We start from the raw sequence: 19,673 nt of genomic DNA, 5'->3' as shown, positions 1-19,673 counted from the left end.
TTATTTTTCATATACCAGCAAACCGCAGAATTCAGCCTGTTTCCTCATTTCCTGTGTCCAACTTCATACGAATAAATCTCTGCTTCGAAACCCCACGTTGCTTCCACACCCCTAGAGATTATATGCGTGATTCTCCAAAATTCCCAACTATTTTCGGTAGTCAGATTATACACGATTCTAAAATAGTCATTGCAGACTTATTTTTAATTGACATTTAGGGTAAATTCACTGAATTGGTACACTGAATGGCGTACGATCATTCTCAAAAGGATCCCCAACTATTCAACATTATCATTTTCTTTAGACATTTAAATGTTACGTTTTCTACTAATATTATTGAATAATTCAAGTAAAACTGTTCTCCCTGTTTGTGTCATACGTGCCCAACCAAGCCGCGAGAAATGGCGGTAATGTAGGATAGTCGACACAGCATATCCAAACCATATCGATTGTACTGACTGTCTTGAAGCTTAAAACAAGGTACCTTCATTCTGCACGCTTAGGCTGTGTATTAAGGGCTATTTGTGAGAGAGGCTGGCCACAGACTTGATGACGGGAGGAAATCTATTTTGTTTAGATTATAAGTATTAAAATCAATTTTAAAAAAATCATATTATACTGCAGTAGCTAATATAGACGAAGGGGTCACGTGGCCTGGCCTAGGCTACCACTTAACCGTAGTAGGCATTTCAGAAGGAATACGACCTAACCAGACCTACATTTACCTAGGATGCCGTGCCCTTACCCGCCCGGGGATGGGGTGGGGGGAATCTCCCACTCAAACCCCCAAGTATGTCGGGACCTCCGTCTGCATACTACCCTACACTGCATTTATAGCTTGATTACAGTATGCCGATTTAGTCATACAGCAAGAACTCTACCCTAAAACTACTAAAGTTTCCCTAACTATGACAAGTTTACATTTTGTTCACTCTCTTTATTTTTTAGAATCTCTCACCATTTTAAATTCCCTCACTTTTACAGCATATTAGTTTTCGGTAAATATAATGGTTATCAAACCTTTAAAATTACAAGTACTCCTGAATGCATCTATACCTCACTTTCTTGAACACTACACAGTAGAAATATTTTGGTGCCTGATCTCTTTTCATTGATATCATTTGGAATCTTATTTTATCTTTATTTTAAACCAATTGTTCTTTCCTTTCATATTTTTACTAATTACAATATATTTGGACCAGTTTTATTTCTATATGTATGGCTTCTGATGAAGGTAAAATTAGCTGATACATAGAAAAAAAGAACTGAAAGGTGTTTTGCTTTATAAAGTATACTTAGAATTCATCTTTTGTTACCACTTTATTTTTTATACAATTTATGATGTCCAACCTGCTATGTGATTTGAATTACCCCTGATTGGCGTTTACTTCTCGTGACGTCAGTATGATGACGTCACTGACTGTTTACAGTACTCTAACCCACAAGAATCCATCGTTAACACCTTACGTAATAAGTCTCTAATTAAAATTCATGTGTTATTTACTAGAAAATATTCTCATATATAATAAAACAAACGATGAAGGATAAATAGAAGTAGTGACAATCAATGTTTACACTTAAAAATCAAGTCTTCTGCTACGACCGGTTGTAAAATTTTTTGTTGTTGTTGTTCTTGCCCCACAGCCGGATCAGAGGGAAGGTGTTGTGGATATTGACTGTGATTTGCCACCTGGAATACTTCGATTTCTTAAAACAACACTCTCAACTTGATTAACTGAATATGTTTAGCGGGAGGCACACGTACAAGAGGTAGGTCAGGCCATAATCTTTTGAAGTTTTTAAGTGTCTGATCAGCCAGGGTAAGCTGGCCCTTGGTGAACGTAAAATAGGGCCAGGCTTGGTCCATAGTACATTGTTGGCCTGGTATTTGTCGGGCACTAACGTAGGCCTTTTGCATGAAAAGTTTAACGTAGTCTTTAAATATTATTGACTTGAAAGCCTAGTTAAGGATAGCCCAATACTCCTTCCAGATAGTTACGGAGTAAATCCACGTATTGTTTCATCTTCAGAAGATAAATGATGCCCGAAAACTGCTAGCTTTAGTTGTTTTTCATTGTCCGTGGTAGGTAGGTTCAAGCACTTGCCAAGGAAAGTGAAAACCATAAAATAACAGCAAACCATTCACTCATACACGCACCTCGTAGACCTCTGGAATCATATGTACGATCTGTGTGCTGGACATGTATGTAGCTTACAGTAGTTGATGTATAAACATGAAAAAGAACATTTTACACTACTCTCTCCCCATACATGATAATGAAGTCTCTCTCTCTCTCTCTCTCTCTCTCTCTCTCTCTCTCTCTCTCTCTCTCTCTCTCTCTCTCAAAATGAAAGTGATTAAGATATTTTAGCTTAATTCTAATGAGACTTTAGGGCAGTGGAAATTGCTCTTATCTTTCCTTTAAACAAAAAGAAAACTAAGTTACACTTTACAATGAAATATATGAAGGCACTCTGCTTTGGGAAAATGGGCAAGTGAGGTTATGGGTAACAAGGGTTGTGAGTCATGTACTGTATGGTGAGGATCATGGTATGGCCCCACAATGTTCATGTTAGCCTACAGCCTGTTTTTTAGCACCATTTTAAACCGTGGAAGTGTGAAACTGCAGATTTCAGACCTGCGGATGATGCGATTATTGTGCACTATGTTTTGAATTTGAAGTTTTTTCTATATTCAGCACAGTTTGGTATGGAGATGGTAGTGTGGTATTATAGAGGGGTGTGACAGCGGTATAGACCGGCTTTTAATGTGTTGTTAGTTCATTTGATTTTCAAATCTTATTTGATCTAATTAGAAAGAATCTAGAAATATTTCTCCAGGTTATGTTTGCTAATGGTTCATGTGAAAAATATTTTTGAATACTCCCATATTGTGTAGCCATATGGTAGGTTTACATTTACATAATGTAATGCTTGTCATCTGAACCTGTATTTACCCAAGGCCACTTGTAATAGTCTAAAAGAATAATTGAATAGGTATTTTGAGTTACATTTATTTACAGTTAATTATCAAGTAGTGCACATGGAACCCTTAACTGTTGCAGAATATTTTATTTTTATATACAATACTCTACATGCTTTAAATAATTCTACTAATGACAAGTATCCTTTGATACTGTATTAGAATATTTCCTATGCACATACCTGAATTCATTGAAAAGAAATTTTAATTATCTTCTTCGCTTACATGAATTACAGAGGATGGCAGTTGCTAAGAAAATGGTGTACTCATCATGCTCACACGTCATCAGAGCACCGACCCATCAGCAAGCTCCTTATAGCAAATCGAGGGGAGATTGCCTGCAGAGTTGTGAGAACTGCCCGCAAGATGGGTGTGAGGACTGTAGCAGTTTACTCAGAACCTGATAGAAATTCTATGCATGTTGCCATGGTATGTATTTTATTCATTTACTGTATCATCAGAAAACCTTGCTGGATTGACAAATCTGTATTAATAGCATGATTTTGACAGAATTACATTTGTCAGCTAAGGTATGGTATGTGACAAGTACTACCCACAATGTAATTGTCCTCACATCACCAGGATATCATAAATGCTGTTGGTCTTAGCCTGTGCATTTGTGCTTTATAAATGTTACTAGGGTTTGATCCTTGTGATTCAGTTTAATGCCATAAACCAAAAATTTAAGAGAAAACCGTGAGCCAGATACCATGATGAGTATAACAGCCCATATGAGCAGTGATAAAGCCAAATATGGTTTTTTCTTGGGAGAATACAGACCAGTGCCTTTTATGTAGGGGTATTCCCTGCCTTGCATGAACTGGAACACATTGAAGTTTGGTAACAAGGTGGTTAATTGACGGTAGGTATGTGAGTAGCAAGATGACCTGATAGCAAGGTGGGCTCATCTTTTGGCATCCCAGTCAGATATAGTTCTTGAAGGTATCTAAGCAAATTATCTCTGATTGTGACAATCCAAGTGCTAGTGCAGGTGTCTTCCCCAGTGAGTCTTCTGTGTGTACTCTTAGTCTGTTCCTGCTGTGGTCATTTCCATTTTGTGCCAAGAATACTTCTATATAAAAGACTTGTTATTTGAATGTGTAAGAAAAATGCAAGTTATCTTGAAAATTGTATATACTGTAGTAGTGGGATGACTTACCTTTAAAGGCAAGTTTGATTTCAGAAGCTTGATACTCTGTCTCATACAATTTCCTCAGCATAGGAAATAGGATGAACAAGTGAAATACAGTATTACATAATGATTCTCTTTGATATCAAGAGGTTGAACACATTAGATATAATTGCCCAGTGGGTTTACATCACTTGTCAGTTAAATAACTAGGATTTTAGGAGACCAGAAAAATGAGGCATTCATTTGTATCTATGAAACAAAATAATACTTGTCAATGTAATTCAGATTGCATAAAATGCTATGATAATAATTGTGTTTCTTAATTTTTAAGGCAGATGAGGCCTATCACATTGGACCAGCGGCCTCACAAGAGTCTTATTTACGTGCAGACAAGATCCTGAATATTGCTAAATGTAGTGGTGCCCAGGCAGTACATCCAGGCTATGGATTCCTCTCAGAGAATGTGGAATTTGCTGAAGTCTGCGCCTCAGAGGGAATCATTTTCGTTGGTCCTCCTGCTTCTGCTATTCGAGACATGGGCATTAAAAGGTAGTATATTATGTGATGGTTTGTAGATGCAGTTTTGAAGTTTGCAAGTGATCCATGTTTCATTTGAAGCGCATTTCAGTTTCCTCAGTAAAAGGAAACTTTAATTATACTTCTACGTCAGTGTAAATGCTGTTTGTGTGAAACAATTGTATTATTTTCCAAAACCTGCCTGAAAGTACCTCATCCCATTAAATACGGTACATTACAGTACTTGATTTCCTATATGAAAATCAACTTGGTCATTTAGTCTATATCTGCCACTCCATACTGTTATAAACTACAAGTTGTCCCAAGTCTTGGTCATCATTGCCTACCTAATGTTTTAATTGCTCTGCTTCAGTTTTTGTTACTATGTACTGTACATCAAATGTTTAATAACTTTAATAAGTGTAATTAGCCTCTTACTTTTACCTCCTTTCCTGCTTCCTTTCTTCATTTTTGCTGTCCAAACTCTCTAACTACTCCTTTTCAGAGCAACTATGGAGTTTTCTCTTGATTTCACATTTAGATCCTTGTACATCATCTCCATTATTTTCTGCATCTCTTTATCTTTCCTCCCGTAGGGTGGTAGTGCCATCAGTGTGCCTCGTGTTGCACTCTAGGCATTACCTGAGGGTCTATGCAGTGTCCCTTCTGCCTCTAGCTGCAGCCTCTTTCATTCTTTTTACTGTACCTCCATTCATATTCTCTTTCTTCCGTCTGACTTTCCACCCTCTCGTAACAATTGTTTTATAGCGCAACTTCAAGATTTTCCTCCTGTTACACCTTTCAAGCCTTATTACTGTCAATTTCCTTTTCAGCGCTGAATGACCTTATAGGTCCCAGTGCTTGGCCTTTGGCCTAAATTCTATCTTTTTCTGTATCTTTTCCAACCACTCAAGTTCCTGCTTTTCATTGTCTTAAGGGCTGAATGGCCATAAGTGCCCCAGTTCTTGGCACAACAGTCTAAATTTCATGTGTATAAGCAAACCATTGAATTGCAAACGTGTATTTAAATAGTTTTTGCATTTATATGTGTGGTACTGTTTATTAAATAAATCATGGTGATAGATTTCATCTCTTGAAAACAGTAAAGTTGACTTTATTAGGGTTCACTGTATTGCTCATTTTTTAAGTAAGCCATACCTTAGTAGATGTGATAGTTCAGGGTGAGTTCGTACCATTGCAAGGTTTGGCATTTTTTCAGCACTTCGAAAAAAATCATGTCTGAGGCTGGTGTCCCCATTATTGGAGGTTATCATGGAGATGACCAGAGTGACAGTCGTCTGCGTGAGGAAGCAGAAAAAATTGGCTATCCAATTATGATTAAAGCTGTTCGAGGAGGTGGTGGAAAGGTATTTTTTTTTATCCCTGTCTGTTATTTATATTGTTGGAGCAAAGCTGAGATATTGAATGGCAAAAGCATTAGAATTGTGAAATAATTTTTGATCTAACATTAATTTCAAATATAAAGGAAAAAAAATCTTAGCACATAGTGTTGAAAGGATTGTGGTGAATTGTCAAGTTGATGGTTACTTAAATGTCACTTGTCAGACAGGAGTTTTGGTATCTCAAGAATAAAGTTTAGGCAATCATACATTAGTTGTGATCATGGCTGCACAGTGGACTGTTCAGTCTGTTTGGAACTAAATTGTGGAAATAATTAATTGTTATTGGTAAATAATTAATTGTTATTGGTCTCTTCTGTGCTGTGCAGTTCAAACTACTTTCTGGTCCTCCTTGACAATAAATCACTTTGTATACAGATCTTTGTTCCTGGATGTTTCTAACCATCTTGGTTATCTGCCAACAAAAGTTTTATGTTTCTATCTCTTTTAGGTCAAATTATCTAACATTACTCATTTTGTTGCCATAACCATGCCACCTAGCATATAAGGGTTGTGAAGAAATGATTGATTGAGATTTTGCAATAATTTAGGGTATGCGTATTGCAAAGACCAAGGAAGAATTTGAGGAGCAACTCGAATCTGCACGGAGAGAAGCTACAAAAGCATTTGGTGATGACGTGATGTTGCTTGAAAAATTTGTTGAGCGTCCCAGACACGTTGAAGTTCAGGTTAGTTGTGCAATATGGCCTCAACCATTTTTTTAATATTTTGAGATTAGAATAATAAGCAGGACTAGCTGGTTGCAGAGTCACTTATGCTTAAACTTAATGTGAACTATATCTCATTTACACATTCATGAAAGTAAGTACATCTCCATAATAGAAGCAAAGGACTTAGACCAGGTAGTAGGTTAAAGCCTTTATGAATGTTCAGCCTTACCCACCACATGTAGCTACTTGACAACTTTTAACAGTTACAACTAGAATTATAATAAAAACAAGGACAATGATAGATTACAAATATGTACAGTGAGTAATTAGTTATGCTGCTATTTACAAAGTTATTCTTCCAGTGCGGTGCTCACTTTTTTAACCATTGGGTACAATATACTTGTTGCTTCTAGGAATTCAGAAAAAAGTGGATGGACCACACACCTCTTGATGACTTTCAGTATGAACGTGAAATTAGTATTGATAGAATTGCAGTGTAATTAATTTTTCCCCAGATTTTTTTCATACTTAATAAACTTAATCAGTATTTTTAGTAACTGCACATGTTCAGTTTGCAAAAACAGTCGATTTATAATAATGGTAAAACTTTTGGACCAACCTCTGTATTCAAACAAATACTGTAGTCCCATCATCACATGGAGCGAAAAGCTTAGATCATCTAGGATTTAACCAGGCAAGACAAGCTTTGGCATTAATTACTTCATGTGTAGATTTCCCCATTACATCTGCCTGAAGTTGTGCTGTGTAGGCCACTTACAGGTTTATATGACTGAGTACCTGTAGTCTTTTCTTCCCTAAGTATTCTGCTCCCTCCTCAGAAATTGATTTTAGAAGTTTTTCACTCATATTTAGTGCTGCCTTTTCCTCCCTATTAGAAGGAAAACAATTGACATATCTTTTTCCAGGTATTTGGTGATCATCATGGTAACTACGTGTACCTGTTTGAGAGAGACTGTTCAGTCAACGACGTCATCAGAAAATTATTGAAGAAGCTCCTGCAGTAAGTCATTTTTGCTTCTATATGGCACCGTAGCAAATAAGTAAGAATAATAGAAATCCTAATTGCATCTCATTGCAGGCTGTTACTTTTATGAAAAGAATGATTAGTTATAGCTTAACTTTGCAGTTTCTTTACTTCAGTTGTATGTACAGTATATGAATTTTTTTTTAATGATCCTACTGTAGAGAGGATTTACTTTCCGTTCTGTAGTAGGAATATGACTGTTCTTAGATTTGGTATTTGCTTGTCTGAAAAACATTCCTTACATATTCATTTGCTGACTCCATTTATATTTTACAGTTTGTGTTGTGGCTTTGAAAAACCTAGTATTCAACATCACATGAAAGGGAATGATAGCTTTTCCAAATAACTCCCAAAACTGAGGAAACAACCTTTATAATTGTTATGAAGGGTCTTTAAAGATGATGGAGATTATATAAGATTATTTTATAGTCAAAATATCACATTATTATGTTCATTGTGCATTTTACTTATTGTAAACTTCAAATTTCACTTAACCAGCCTGGTTTAACGTGGGATGTTCGAAAGTCACTTGGCGAGGCTGCTGTGCGAGCTGCACGTGCTGTAGGGTATGTCGGAGCTGGAACTGTAGAGTTTATTCTTGATAGTTCACACAATTTCTACTTTATGGAAATGAACACACGTTTGCAAGTGGAGCACCCTATTTCAGAGATGATAACCAACACCGATTTAGTTGAGTGGCAACTTAGGGTAAGTATCAGTACAATACTAATTTTTTGTGTTGTCAAAGTTGTGTGGTGAGAGATTTGATACTGCTAATATCTGCATTAGCAATAGTATTAGAATCATGAGGGTACTGACATATTTTGAAGGTATAAGGCCTATAAGAATAATATTGAAGCACAGTCAAGCAGTCCAGGTCCCTCTGTAGGTTGCTGCTGGAGAGAGACTTCCGTTATTACAAGATGACATCAAGCTCTCTGGTCACAGTTTCGAAGCCAGAATATATGCTGAAGACCCAGATGGTGGCTTCCTTCCTGGAGCTGGGCCTTTGGATCATTTGGCCACACCTGAAGCAAAGCAACATATAAGAATTGAAACGGGTAGGAGCAGATCCTTTTTCGTTGCTGATTGAAAGATGAATAAAATTCAGATGTTCATGGGTTTTGTGTTTTGTGTGCATGTATGGGAAAGATACACTATAGTCATGCTGTTTGAGTGATATGATCTTCCTGGAAGAACCTAGGAATCTCATTACTTTGTAGTCAAAACTTCCATTATCCTTTGAAATGCCTATGTTTCTGCTGCTTTGAAATACACAGGTCGTAACATACATTGTTTGCTCTGCTTACCATTGGATGCTCTCATTTGCACATGAAGTGGTAATCGCTTCAACTTCATCCAAGACGTTGACTTTTTTTAAACAGCAGCTTAATTTTGGCCTAAGGTCTACATGTCATGAAGAAAACAGAAAGTACTTTGTATAAGATCTGCTTTCCCATCTCTTCCCTGTTAGCTGCTCTAATACATGCTGGCCATTGAAAATCATTCGCTTCAATAGTTTTTGTGTATGTTATTTGTGGTTACACTCAGATATTTCTCTTTCAGGCGTGCGAGAAGGTGACGAAGTGTCTGTTCATTATGATCCAATGATAGCAAAGTTGGTGGTCTGGGGTCATGATAGAGCTTCTGCTCTTAATATTCTTGTCACTTCTTTAGCAGAGTATAACGTAAGTTTTAGGATTCTTATGTAAAGCAATTTAAACCTTCTCTGATCCAGTGGTGTAGGCAAACTAATTGATAATAAATAATACAGTAAATAGATTGCAATACAATACTGTACTGAAGTTTGTCTTGTTTTTGTATTGTTGCTTCTGTTTTTTTTAATGTTTTTTTTCTTCCACAGATTATTGGTCTAAACACAAATGTGAACTTCTTAATGAGTCTCGCAACTCATCCTAATTTTGTTGCTGGTGATGTAAGCACGGATTTCATACCTGACCATTACAACACACTTTTCCCAGAGCGTAATCCGTCCCCAGAGTTGTTCTGCCAGGTTGGTCACTTTTTGGTTGAATTGTCTTTTAAAGGAAAGGGCAAAAAACATTGGATGATTACTAATTACTTGTTTGTACTTGGGCAAAGACCCTTCAGTACTACTTTCATTGGGCCATGTAAGGCCCATGCAGTTAATACCCAGGAAGGAGGTTGTAAAGTAGTGTAGCAAGTTAGGTGAGTTTCTCTCTTGCCTGAGGTCTCACTAATTGAGTCAATGTTTTGTTCCTTCAAATGTTTAATCATCTTTCCACTATTTATGTCTGCTGAGGATGTGATTCACTGTACTGTCTGTAACAGTGTCGTATTACAAAATTTGGAGATAGATGCATTTATGAAATACATATAGCGTTAACGAGTGCCAGTGCAAGAATTTAATCATGGTTTATAATTCTTTGTGAAATATACAAAATAATAGAAGGAAACCTAAGCATAGCTGAAATAAAAGGTTTGTAGTGTAGTGAAACTAAAAGTGACTGTAAATTTTCTAAATAGGCAAATGGTAACAAATTTTCTAGTTGTATTTAATGGTTGTAGTTTAATTGCTGGTTGGGATTTAAATAAAACCATTTTACAGTATTTTAATGCCTTTTTTTCAGTCTGCATTAGCATTGATACTGAGTGAGGAACAGGAAGCTATACGAGCTGCTGCGCTTTCCCTTGACCCCACGTCCCCATTTTCTCCTCGGTCTGTCCCAAGAATCAATCACACACTTTCTCGTGCTGTAAACATCACTTGCGGAGATAAAGGTAATAATTAGTTGAAAAGCTGTTTGAAAAAAGAGGAAGTTGGCATTGATTGTTCAGGACAGCAAGATGTTTAAGTGTGAATTGTAACCAGAAGGGAATATTGAATGTTACTATGGATTGTTGAAGAATGGAAGGAAGTGATTCGTAAGTGATAGGGAGTATATATAACAGGTGATAATAAGGTGAGGGAAGAATTGAGTCACAGAAAAGGTTAGGAAGAAATTTAGCAGACTTCTGCAAAATATTTGAAAGAGAAGGGAAGCATGTATGCAGTGAGAAGTAGGGATGCCTTAAGAGTTTTCGAGTGAATTCCCCCCTCTGGAAGTAAAGTGAGAATGTTGGCTGTGAATGAAAGAAGCTAGGTCGGAACTGATAACTTGAACTGTTAACTATGTATGGAATGAGAAGGATTGAAAAAGAGCAGTCCCAAAGACAAGGCTAAATTTAAATGTTAGAGATGTATTTTTCATGTGTAAAGGATGGAAAAGGGTAGATTGGTGAAATGGGCATATTTCTGCAGTTTCGGGAAGGAAGAGGAAAGGGAGGGTAAGAAAGTATGGGTTGATTGGTATGGAAAGGGTTTTAAGACTTGCCGTTTATCCAGGAAGTGATATTAAGCATCTTCATTTCCATTAAGCTACCCCTATGCATACTGGAATAGGAATGGCTTATTGGCAAAATCAAAATGCGTTGCTGTAGAATACAGTAGTGCACAGTACAGACTTTGCACATATAAATTTTTGTTGCTCACTAATTGGATACTGAAAGGAAGTCTAGATACCTCTTTTCACTTTTATCTCTGCTCTTGCTACTTTTATCTTGTGCCTTCTCAGAGCCTGTTTTACATTCTAGCATGCCCCCAAGTTTTCAAGAAATTTCTGCTTCTTGTAAAGCTTATTCTTCCACCATTTGGTGTTTATTCTTTTCTCCTCTGTTTGCTCTTAGTACATACTTTGGGCATCATTTTGTAGTCTAAGGCCTCTTCTGATATCATCTATTTTATACTGTACATCATATTGAGTTCATCCAAGCACCTCTCACACAGCATCCACATGGTCACTTCCTTTTTCATTCATCATAAGCTTTCTTTTGCGTACACTGTATAATTTTTAATCTTTTTCACTCCGTTCAACTTTCTTATCTTTTCAACATTTCTTTGACTTATCCCTCTGGTTCAGCTTTTAACAATATAAGCCATGTATGTTTTGCAATTGTTAGGGTCCTCCCTTTTAATGGACTCAGCACTGATCCTTGATGGATCAGACTTCTGTGCTGTAGGTTATGATGATTTTTATGTGGTAATATCTTCTTGAATATTTTATGATAAGTTGGAGAATTTATTTATACAGAGAGCTTCTCACTTTGATGTGACTGTATTTGTAATTTATTATTTGTAAATTTTTATGGATATAACGCTTGGTTTTATCTCATTTAACTGTAGCATACCTTGCTGTGATTTATTTTTGGCTTCCAATGTTCCAGGTGAAAATATTGTGGTGGATTACTTGGGGTCGGGGAAATATCGCATGACTGCTGGTGGTAAAACCTTTGATGTGAGTGGTTCTCTAGTCAGGGAAAACAACATTTGTACTTTGACAAGTTCGGTGAATGGAGCAGTATCTTCTTCACGAGTGGTTGTGGATAATAGGGATGTCCATCTTTTCACAGCGGTAAGTAATTGGTTCAGTATCCTTCTCAGTATTATTGATTCAGAATTCAGTATAATAAATTGTGTATAAAGATGTCCACTTTTTAATCTTAGCAGGCTGCTTAAGTTTCTTATGAAGCTGCTGTTGATGTTAAATGATTTTCCAAGGTTAGTCATTAAGAACTCGGATTAAAACATAGATGAATTTTTCATGTAAGTACAGTACTTTACTCATGTCTTAGCTGTTTAGAGAAACACTGGTCCTCATGTACACATTCATAAATTTTTGCCATGTTTACAAATGAAATTATGTTATTTACCAGTAACCAGCAGTCTTTTTCACTTGATTCAAGCTGTTTTTTGATATCTTACTTCCCTCTGAACTCCAATCTCACAATAAAGTACAGTACTGTATTGTCAAGGTATTAGAAATGTTTCCCTCCAGCATAACATAATTCTCGCTGCCATCTTGCAGTATTAATTCTTTCTACATCCTTGGCGTCAAAAGGTCCTCTTTCTACATCCTTGGCGTCAAAAGGTCCTTAGTAATCCAACTGAAAAACCCTGAACCATTGACACCTGTTGCATTGGAGACTTAATCTTGCATTCTTTCCCCAACGACTTGCCCACAGCATTCATATGGCCACCTTCCAGACTAACCTTCAATCCCCTCAGGCACCATAATCTTGGTTTTGCTTACACTGACGTTTAGTCCTTAATTTTTCATTATACATGTTGGTTACTTTTAAACATCTTTTCTTGTTAAAAGATACAGTAGCTCCCATGGACTCCTTTTACATACTTCTTTTTAACTTCTCCTATTACTAGTTTCTGATTGCCATCAATCCTTTAGCTGAAATTCCTTGGACATGTTTACCATTTTTGTTATTTTAAGTAATGTGATATGATACTGTCTCCTGCTTATTAAGTTTTTAACATGCTTTCTGCCTTCATAATGCCCCTCTATTTGTTTTTGTAAGGTGACAAAGTGATATACCACAATTTGTTGCTGTGATATATTTCAGAGGATGAGATTTGTTACTATTCACAGTATTGTCAGTTAAACATAGCTTGTAGGATAAACTTGAGTACTGTACTTGACCTTCACCTTATAAGACTTAATGTGAATTTCCTTGATCTATTTTTTAGAATAAAAACTTGTCTTATATGCCACCAAATGTGGTAAAGTATTTGACACTGTCTCCTTTTCATTCCTCTGGTTCATTCTGTGACTGTATAATGTTTTTGTTTATTGTAATTACCTAACTCACCAGTGTCTGGTTCTCCAGCTGTATTTAAAAAGCACCATGTTATTCCTCTGAACATCTGGTATTGCATATTCTCTGCATCCATCTACCATATCTCTATCCTCCATTATACTTTTATATATTTTCTTTTTTTACTTTTTAGCCTGAATTTCAAGATTTTAATTTTTTATATATTTTCCACTTCCATCTTTTCTGTTTCTCCTTGTCCACTTACCTAATCTTAACATTTTCTTCTTTCTGCTGGCTGAAGATCCCAGGTCCATTCTGCCCGAATACAGTATTCTGAGTTTCATCATATTCATGTATTTGAAAACTGCACAGTAATTCAGTGAATAGTTTGGTAGTTTTGATTTTCCTCCTTTTTTTTTTTAAATGGGCTGAAGACTGGTGGATGGAAAATGTCTCTTCCCAGACCAAAGTTTGAAGAGGAAATTGGAAGTGCTTCAGGTGCAACAGGCGGTGCAGTAGCTCCAATGCCAGGAGTGATTGAGAAAGTTTTTGTTAGTCCTGGACAGTCTGTCTCAGCAGGTGATCCATTGGTTGTCATGATTGCTATGAAAATGGAGGTGAGTACTGTACTGTATTGTTTTGATTCTTAATTTCAGTATCTGTTAATAATGTCAAGAATTTAATTAAGTCTTAGGTCATTTATTTGTGAGCACTTAAAAGGGAATTTATGCTTATCTACCTTGGCACTTTACTATAGAATATTCAGTTCTACATGATGAAAAGTATATCCTGATACAGTGGTAAGGATCTTTGTAAGATTAGGTCTGGCAATATAATGAGTTATAAAGCTACTTATACTCCTCTTTGATCATGAAATGTGTATAGTTATTTTGGCAGCAAATTACTGTATATGAAATTATTTTAATACTGGAGTTATATACTTTGAATATGCTAAAATACACTGGAGGCTTGCTTATGCTGTCAGTGCAGGAAATTAAGTCAATAATTGATCAACAGAAACTGTGGTCATTAATATGCACACTAAGCACAGTTATTATATAATGTTGAATATTAGGATTTTCAAAAAATGAAACAAAGCATACAGTTACTACTCTTAATTTGGTTGTTTAGGTGAAACAGTCCTCTGAATCACATAGGGCTGGTCTGAAAAATTTTGTTCTCACCTAAGAAGTTAGTTTGAGGTAAGACAGATATTAGATACAGTAGCACAGTAATATTAAGGGAACTATTAACAAGTAAGAGACAGACAGCACTATACATCAGGAAAAATGGGGGAGTACTAAAGGGACAATGTTAAGAACCTGTAACAAAGTCCACAGTGTGTTACTGTATGGCCTTTTTGGGATGCTGGTTTCGAGAGCATAAACTTGTCCTTTGTAAGAGAAATCCAAGAAGTTCATGATCTCTTTCACAATCAAGTCCTTTGAACTCGATACTTTTTGGGAAAAAGTGTGCCTGGGAGGATTTCTGTTAAATATCCTGGAATAGGTTACATGGGAAAGCAAGTTCCTTTATCAAACCTTAGGGAGTTGGGGCATAAAACACACACAAAGAAGCTGAATTTGGGGCATGTGTTGTAGTACAGCTTCACATTGATGTAATGACCTTAGATGCTATTGATGACTTAGACAACTCATATTCCAAGATGGTTGCCAAAGATATGTTCAAGTGAAGAGAGATTGGTAAGCTGTAGGCAGTGTTTTCTTCTTTGATGGTTTTCGGCTTTAATTGCTCATTGTAGCATAAGATTTTGTGGTAAGGTATTACAGCTCCACCACAACTGACACGTGTTGTTAAGGATTTGTTTTGGATTCTAACTTCTCAGAAGTTTGAGAGAATGATGGTATTTCTACTGTACTTTTTTCGTGTGTTAAGAGGACAAAGGCAGCTCCTTGTTTTACTATAAGATTGCTTGTGAAAACCGCTTTTACACTGACTAGTTATGGATTAAATGAAGCTACTTTTCTTTGAAACAAATGTCACAGTTTACTTAGATTTTGACATCGTAAAGCATGGTAACTTTAGGGGGTAAAAATATCACTGTACCCAGATTAGTACTATTGTCATAATCATGAAGTACTTTGAGAACATTGAAGCACATGGCTAAACTCATAAACCTTGATAAAAGGTTTGTTCTTGAATGACAATTTAAAACGGAAGGGGTACAGTATAGCTAAATTTATTAGACAGTCAAGAGAAAATAGCAAATGTAAAGGATGAAAAATAAAACATTGAAGTGAATGCAGCTGGGGCTGAAGTGATGCTGCAAAGAACTTTTAGTACTTCCTGGTGTGCTGTGCAAGACATATAGTACCCAGAAAAAATAGTTACATGAAACTCAACAAAACAAGATGAAATGTTTCAATGGTGTTAGTTTGCCACACAACAAAAGTTTGTCTCTTCTTTACAGTATGTGATAAAGGCAGCTAGAGATGGTGTTGTAGAGAAAGTTCTTTTCAAACCTGGAGACAATGTTGCCAAGAACACATCTCTCGTCAAGATGAAGGAATCAGAAGACAGTTAGTTTTAAGGTCTTAATCTGTCAGGTAACTGCAAGATCTATGTACAGTCCTTTGCAGCCGCCCCCTCTCTCTCTCTCTCTCTCTCTCTCTCTCTCTCTCTCTCTCTCTCTCTCTCTCTCTCTCTCTCATTTTGTCTTAAATTGTGTATTTACTATTGTACAGCATGAATTTTTGTGTGGTTTTAATAATCTTTTTTAAAAAGTACAGCAGATTGTTAGTGTTAAATTAAGACAGCCTAAGGTGTTAGTTGGAGAAAGGGATATTTTTGTAAAACTCTTCAATGGTTAAGATATGTATATTTAAATTATTCCTGGATTTAGCCTTTAAAAATTCCTCATATTTTTATTTATGTATAACTCCTTGTAAGGGTGGACAAAATGGAGCTGAATAGCTGTTGAAAATTGAATAGAGCAGTTAATGAATGTATGTAGACTTTCTTACACTGGAGGGAGCCCTTCATCTCATGTGCTGCCTGTTCATGAGCCAGTGGTTGTGTGTATTGAATGTGCTTTTGGCTAACATGGAATTTTTTTTCACTTTACAGTTTCATTTTTTCTTCCTATTATTCAGTTATTATTGTCACCCAATACAGCATTGTTAACTGTTGGTTGGCATGAATGTTCGTGTTGTTGATTGATGTTGAAATTGAACATATATTTAGGCTTAACTGGAATTGCACTCCTCTGGCATACAATTTAGCTCTGTCCTATACAATATCTTTGACTCCTTATGTCCATTCCTTATGGTCATGATTCTCTGCTCCTGAACATTTTTAACAGGTGGTTGGTATTGTTGTCTATGTTTTTCCTGTTGGCGATATTGGCTTCCCTTAATCAGTAATTTGACCGAAAAGAGGCAATTAGTTCAGGTAACTGTTATCAATTGATTTCAACTTGAGTTAGTGCCTTGGTTATGTATTTGCTCTAGCGCAAGAAACAAAGAAACATCAAGGCCTGCAAAAAGTCTATGCCTTCCATCAAGGAGAACCTTGCAGAGCTCCCAGTGGTGGATAGGTCACATGTATCACATGATCACCATTTCTCCAATTCTCTCCTGCTACTCAGCACTTTGTCCACCAAAACTGGAAGTTAGGTTCTAAGTAAAAGTATGAGTTGACCTCCTAAATAAGAATGATTTAATTTTGTTTTATTAAATGTGCATAAAATGAAAGTGAAAAAGTAAAGAAAGAAGAGAAATAAATTTGGATAAGGTAATTAATGTTACTTCCTAGTGATGGATGTAAGTATCTATGTGGTCATACTTGTCAATATTAGCATTAAAAAAAGATTAATGCTGTTCCTCTTATGGTTATTTTGGTTCAGCATATCTTTTAAGTTTGATGTTGATAGACAGCACAGTTTAAGGGGAGAAGAAGGACATTACCTTGTTACACAAATTTCATGCATAGTGTGATTTTTTCTTTTTATAATAGTTAAAATAAAGGTGTCTTTTGATGGAGGTTGTTTCTTAGTCCCCCCTTCCTGCTTTACTTGGTTTTATATAGGTAAATTTTAAATGTACCCTATGGCTGTCAGAGTAAGTTGCCTTCTCCCAAGAGGTCTTGAATTATTTTTACCTTCTCCCAAGAAGAGTAGAGTTATTTTTTGATATTCTAGTATTTATTTTTATATAATAATCTTACTTTGAATTTCTTTTTTAATTCAGAGAATGAGTTGTTTTGGAAAGAAAGTTCACACAATTACCTCCTGACTTCTCTTTAATTTTCTGTCCTTATCAGTTGGCTTCTTTGAATAGAGAAACGAGAGATGATCTGTAGAAAACACAATTTTGTTGGTCTTGTATCTTGTTTTAGAGCGGAATAAACAAGACTTGCTTTTGTTGTGATCATATTTCTGTAAATGAATTAGGCTTCTATTTGGCATACACTTATATCTTGTGTCATGTAATTTTATGTTCTAGTGTCTGGGAAAGTTGCCAAAAAGTAATGTTCTTATTAAATAGCTGAGATGAAATACTGGGTCATTTAATAAGTAGAAATTACTAGAAGTATTTAAGAGTAACATAGATATGTTTAGTTGTAAGATATTTACAGCAGGGATAAAATGTAAAAAATATATGTAGTAATAGATTTTTAGCACTTTTGTGATAATACAGTAGTTTTCTAATGAGTAGTTTTTATTATCCTATTCTTTAAAGTGCTTTTAATAACATTTTCTGATAGGAGAAAGTGTCAGGTGTTGTTTTCAGTGCCTGGCAACACTGTGCCATATGTTTTTTCATGTATATATGTTTTTCAGTGCTTAGAAAATTATGGGAGGTAAAAGTGAAAAGGCAGTGTACAAATCTATCAGAATTTAGTAAAGTTGTACCTAATTCTTTCTGAAGTACTTTCAACCACAGGTGATGAAGAAATTGTTCTACAAGTTGAAACATATGACATGGATGAAAGTAAAATGGCTACAGAAAGTGAACGCCCAGTAAAATAAGGAGCAAAATATTAATGGCTGTTTTGAGGATGAAATTTAATGGAACCAGAAAATTTAAGTGAAATCATTGAACACTTCCATTGTGCACTACTGCTTATGGTATATATATGTGTTCTCAACTTAATAACATCAACAGGACTAAATGGCTATTATTGGCCTCCCAAACTGATGAACATCAAACTAAGGCCTTTGGTACTGCATATGCAAGATCACCTTAGCCCAGTAGTTATGGCTGTCTAGTTCCATTTAAGTTGGACACTTACTGCATCCAAAATTGTGCCTTGTCTTTCACTGGGAGGTCCTGGAACTTTGACTAAATATTCTCCCACAAGGCAGTAAGTTTTACAGCAGGATTCAATTTTACCTTATGTCTCAACAAGCACCCAGACCAGAACACAGTACTAAGAACAGCCAGACCTGTGGCTTATGTAGGAAGAAAGTTTCAGAGAAGGAATCACAACCATAAACCCACAGATGCTACATAGCAATGGTAATTCTAAACCACAAAATATCCCTCTAGGGCAGTGGTTCCCAAACTTTTTCTGGTCGTTACCTTTTTTCCATACAGGATACTTGTCCATGCCCCACCGCCAACCATAACCCATGACTACAGTGACTGTGTACATTCCTACCCACTAAACTCCTTTGGCTTTATATATACATATCCTCAGATTATGGCCCCCAGTTTGGGAACCACTGCTATAGGGTGTTATGCTCTCACTACACCTCATGTTCTGCACTGTACATATTACTTGAGGGTGTATGCAGCGTCCTTTTGGCCCGTACCCTTTTACTTATATCCATTCCCACTTCCATTCTTCCATCTTGCTGTCCGATCTTTCTAACTGTTATTTCTTAGTGCAACTGTAGGGTTTTCATCTTGTTTCACCTTTAGATCCTTGTACTTCATCACACTTACTTTAGGGTCTCCTTGCTGTCTAACCACTCCAACTCCTTTTCACTGTCTTTGATGCTAAATGGCTGAAAGTGCCCTAGTACTGGACTCTGTAGCCTAATTTTCATGTTCTTTCACTCAAACCACAAAAAGCACAAAGGCTGCAATGGGCAGATATGCAATATATGCGGTAGAAGAGAGGACATTATAACCAGCAGCAGATAAAAGTATACAGTACCTACAAAGGATTCCACATGCACCAGACACCCAAAACTTGCATGATGGCTGTACCTAGAAGCCACTAAACAGTGGTGGAATGCAACGGTTGGTAAGAAAATTTATAACCATTATGAAAAGGCAGGACAATACCAAATCAAAATTGTTAATATTCTATCATCACCTGTTCTTTTCTA

At 36.2% G+C, this 19,673-nt stretch overlaps 1 protein-coding gene across 1 annotated transcript; it reads left to right on the top strand.

The window, feature by feature from the left end:
* Positions 1-1,608: 1,608 nt before the first annotated feature.
* Positions 1,609-18,044, top strand: LOC136855019 (methylcrotonoyl-CoA carboxylase subunit alpha, mitochondrial-like). The gene is given in 15 exon segments (XM_067131738.1): positions 1,609-1,770; positions 3,220-3,412; positions 4,447-4,664; positions 5,851-5,998; positions 6,583-6,720; positions 7,629-7,680; positions 7,683-7,723; positions 8,246-8,455; positions 8,637-8,808; positions 9,314-9,435; positions 9,612-9,761; positions 10,360-10,510; positions 11,993-12,180; positions 13,810-13,992; positions 15,807-18,044. Coding segments are annotated over 15 exon segments (2,109 nt in total). The 5' UTR covers positions 1,609-1,741; the 3' UTR covers positions 15,921-18,044.
* The last annotated feature ends 1,629 nt before the right edge of the window (positions 18,045-19,673 follow it).

The sequence above is a fragment of the Macrobrachium rosenbergii genome, chromosome 30 (assembly GCF_040412425.1).
Source record: "Macrobrachium rosenbergii isolate ZJJX-2024 chromosome 30, ASM4041242v1, whole genome shotgun sequence".
NCBI lineage: Eukaryota > Metazoa > Arthropoda > Malacostraca > Decapoda > Palaemonidae > Macrobrachium > Macrobrachium rosenbergii.
Note: the sequence above shows the minus strand (reverse complement) of the source record. Positions and strands in the feature narration are given on the sequence as shown.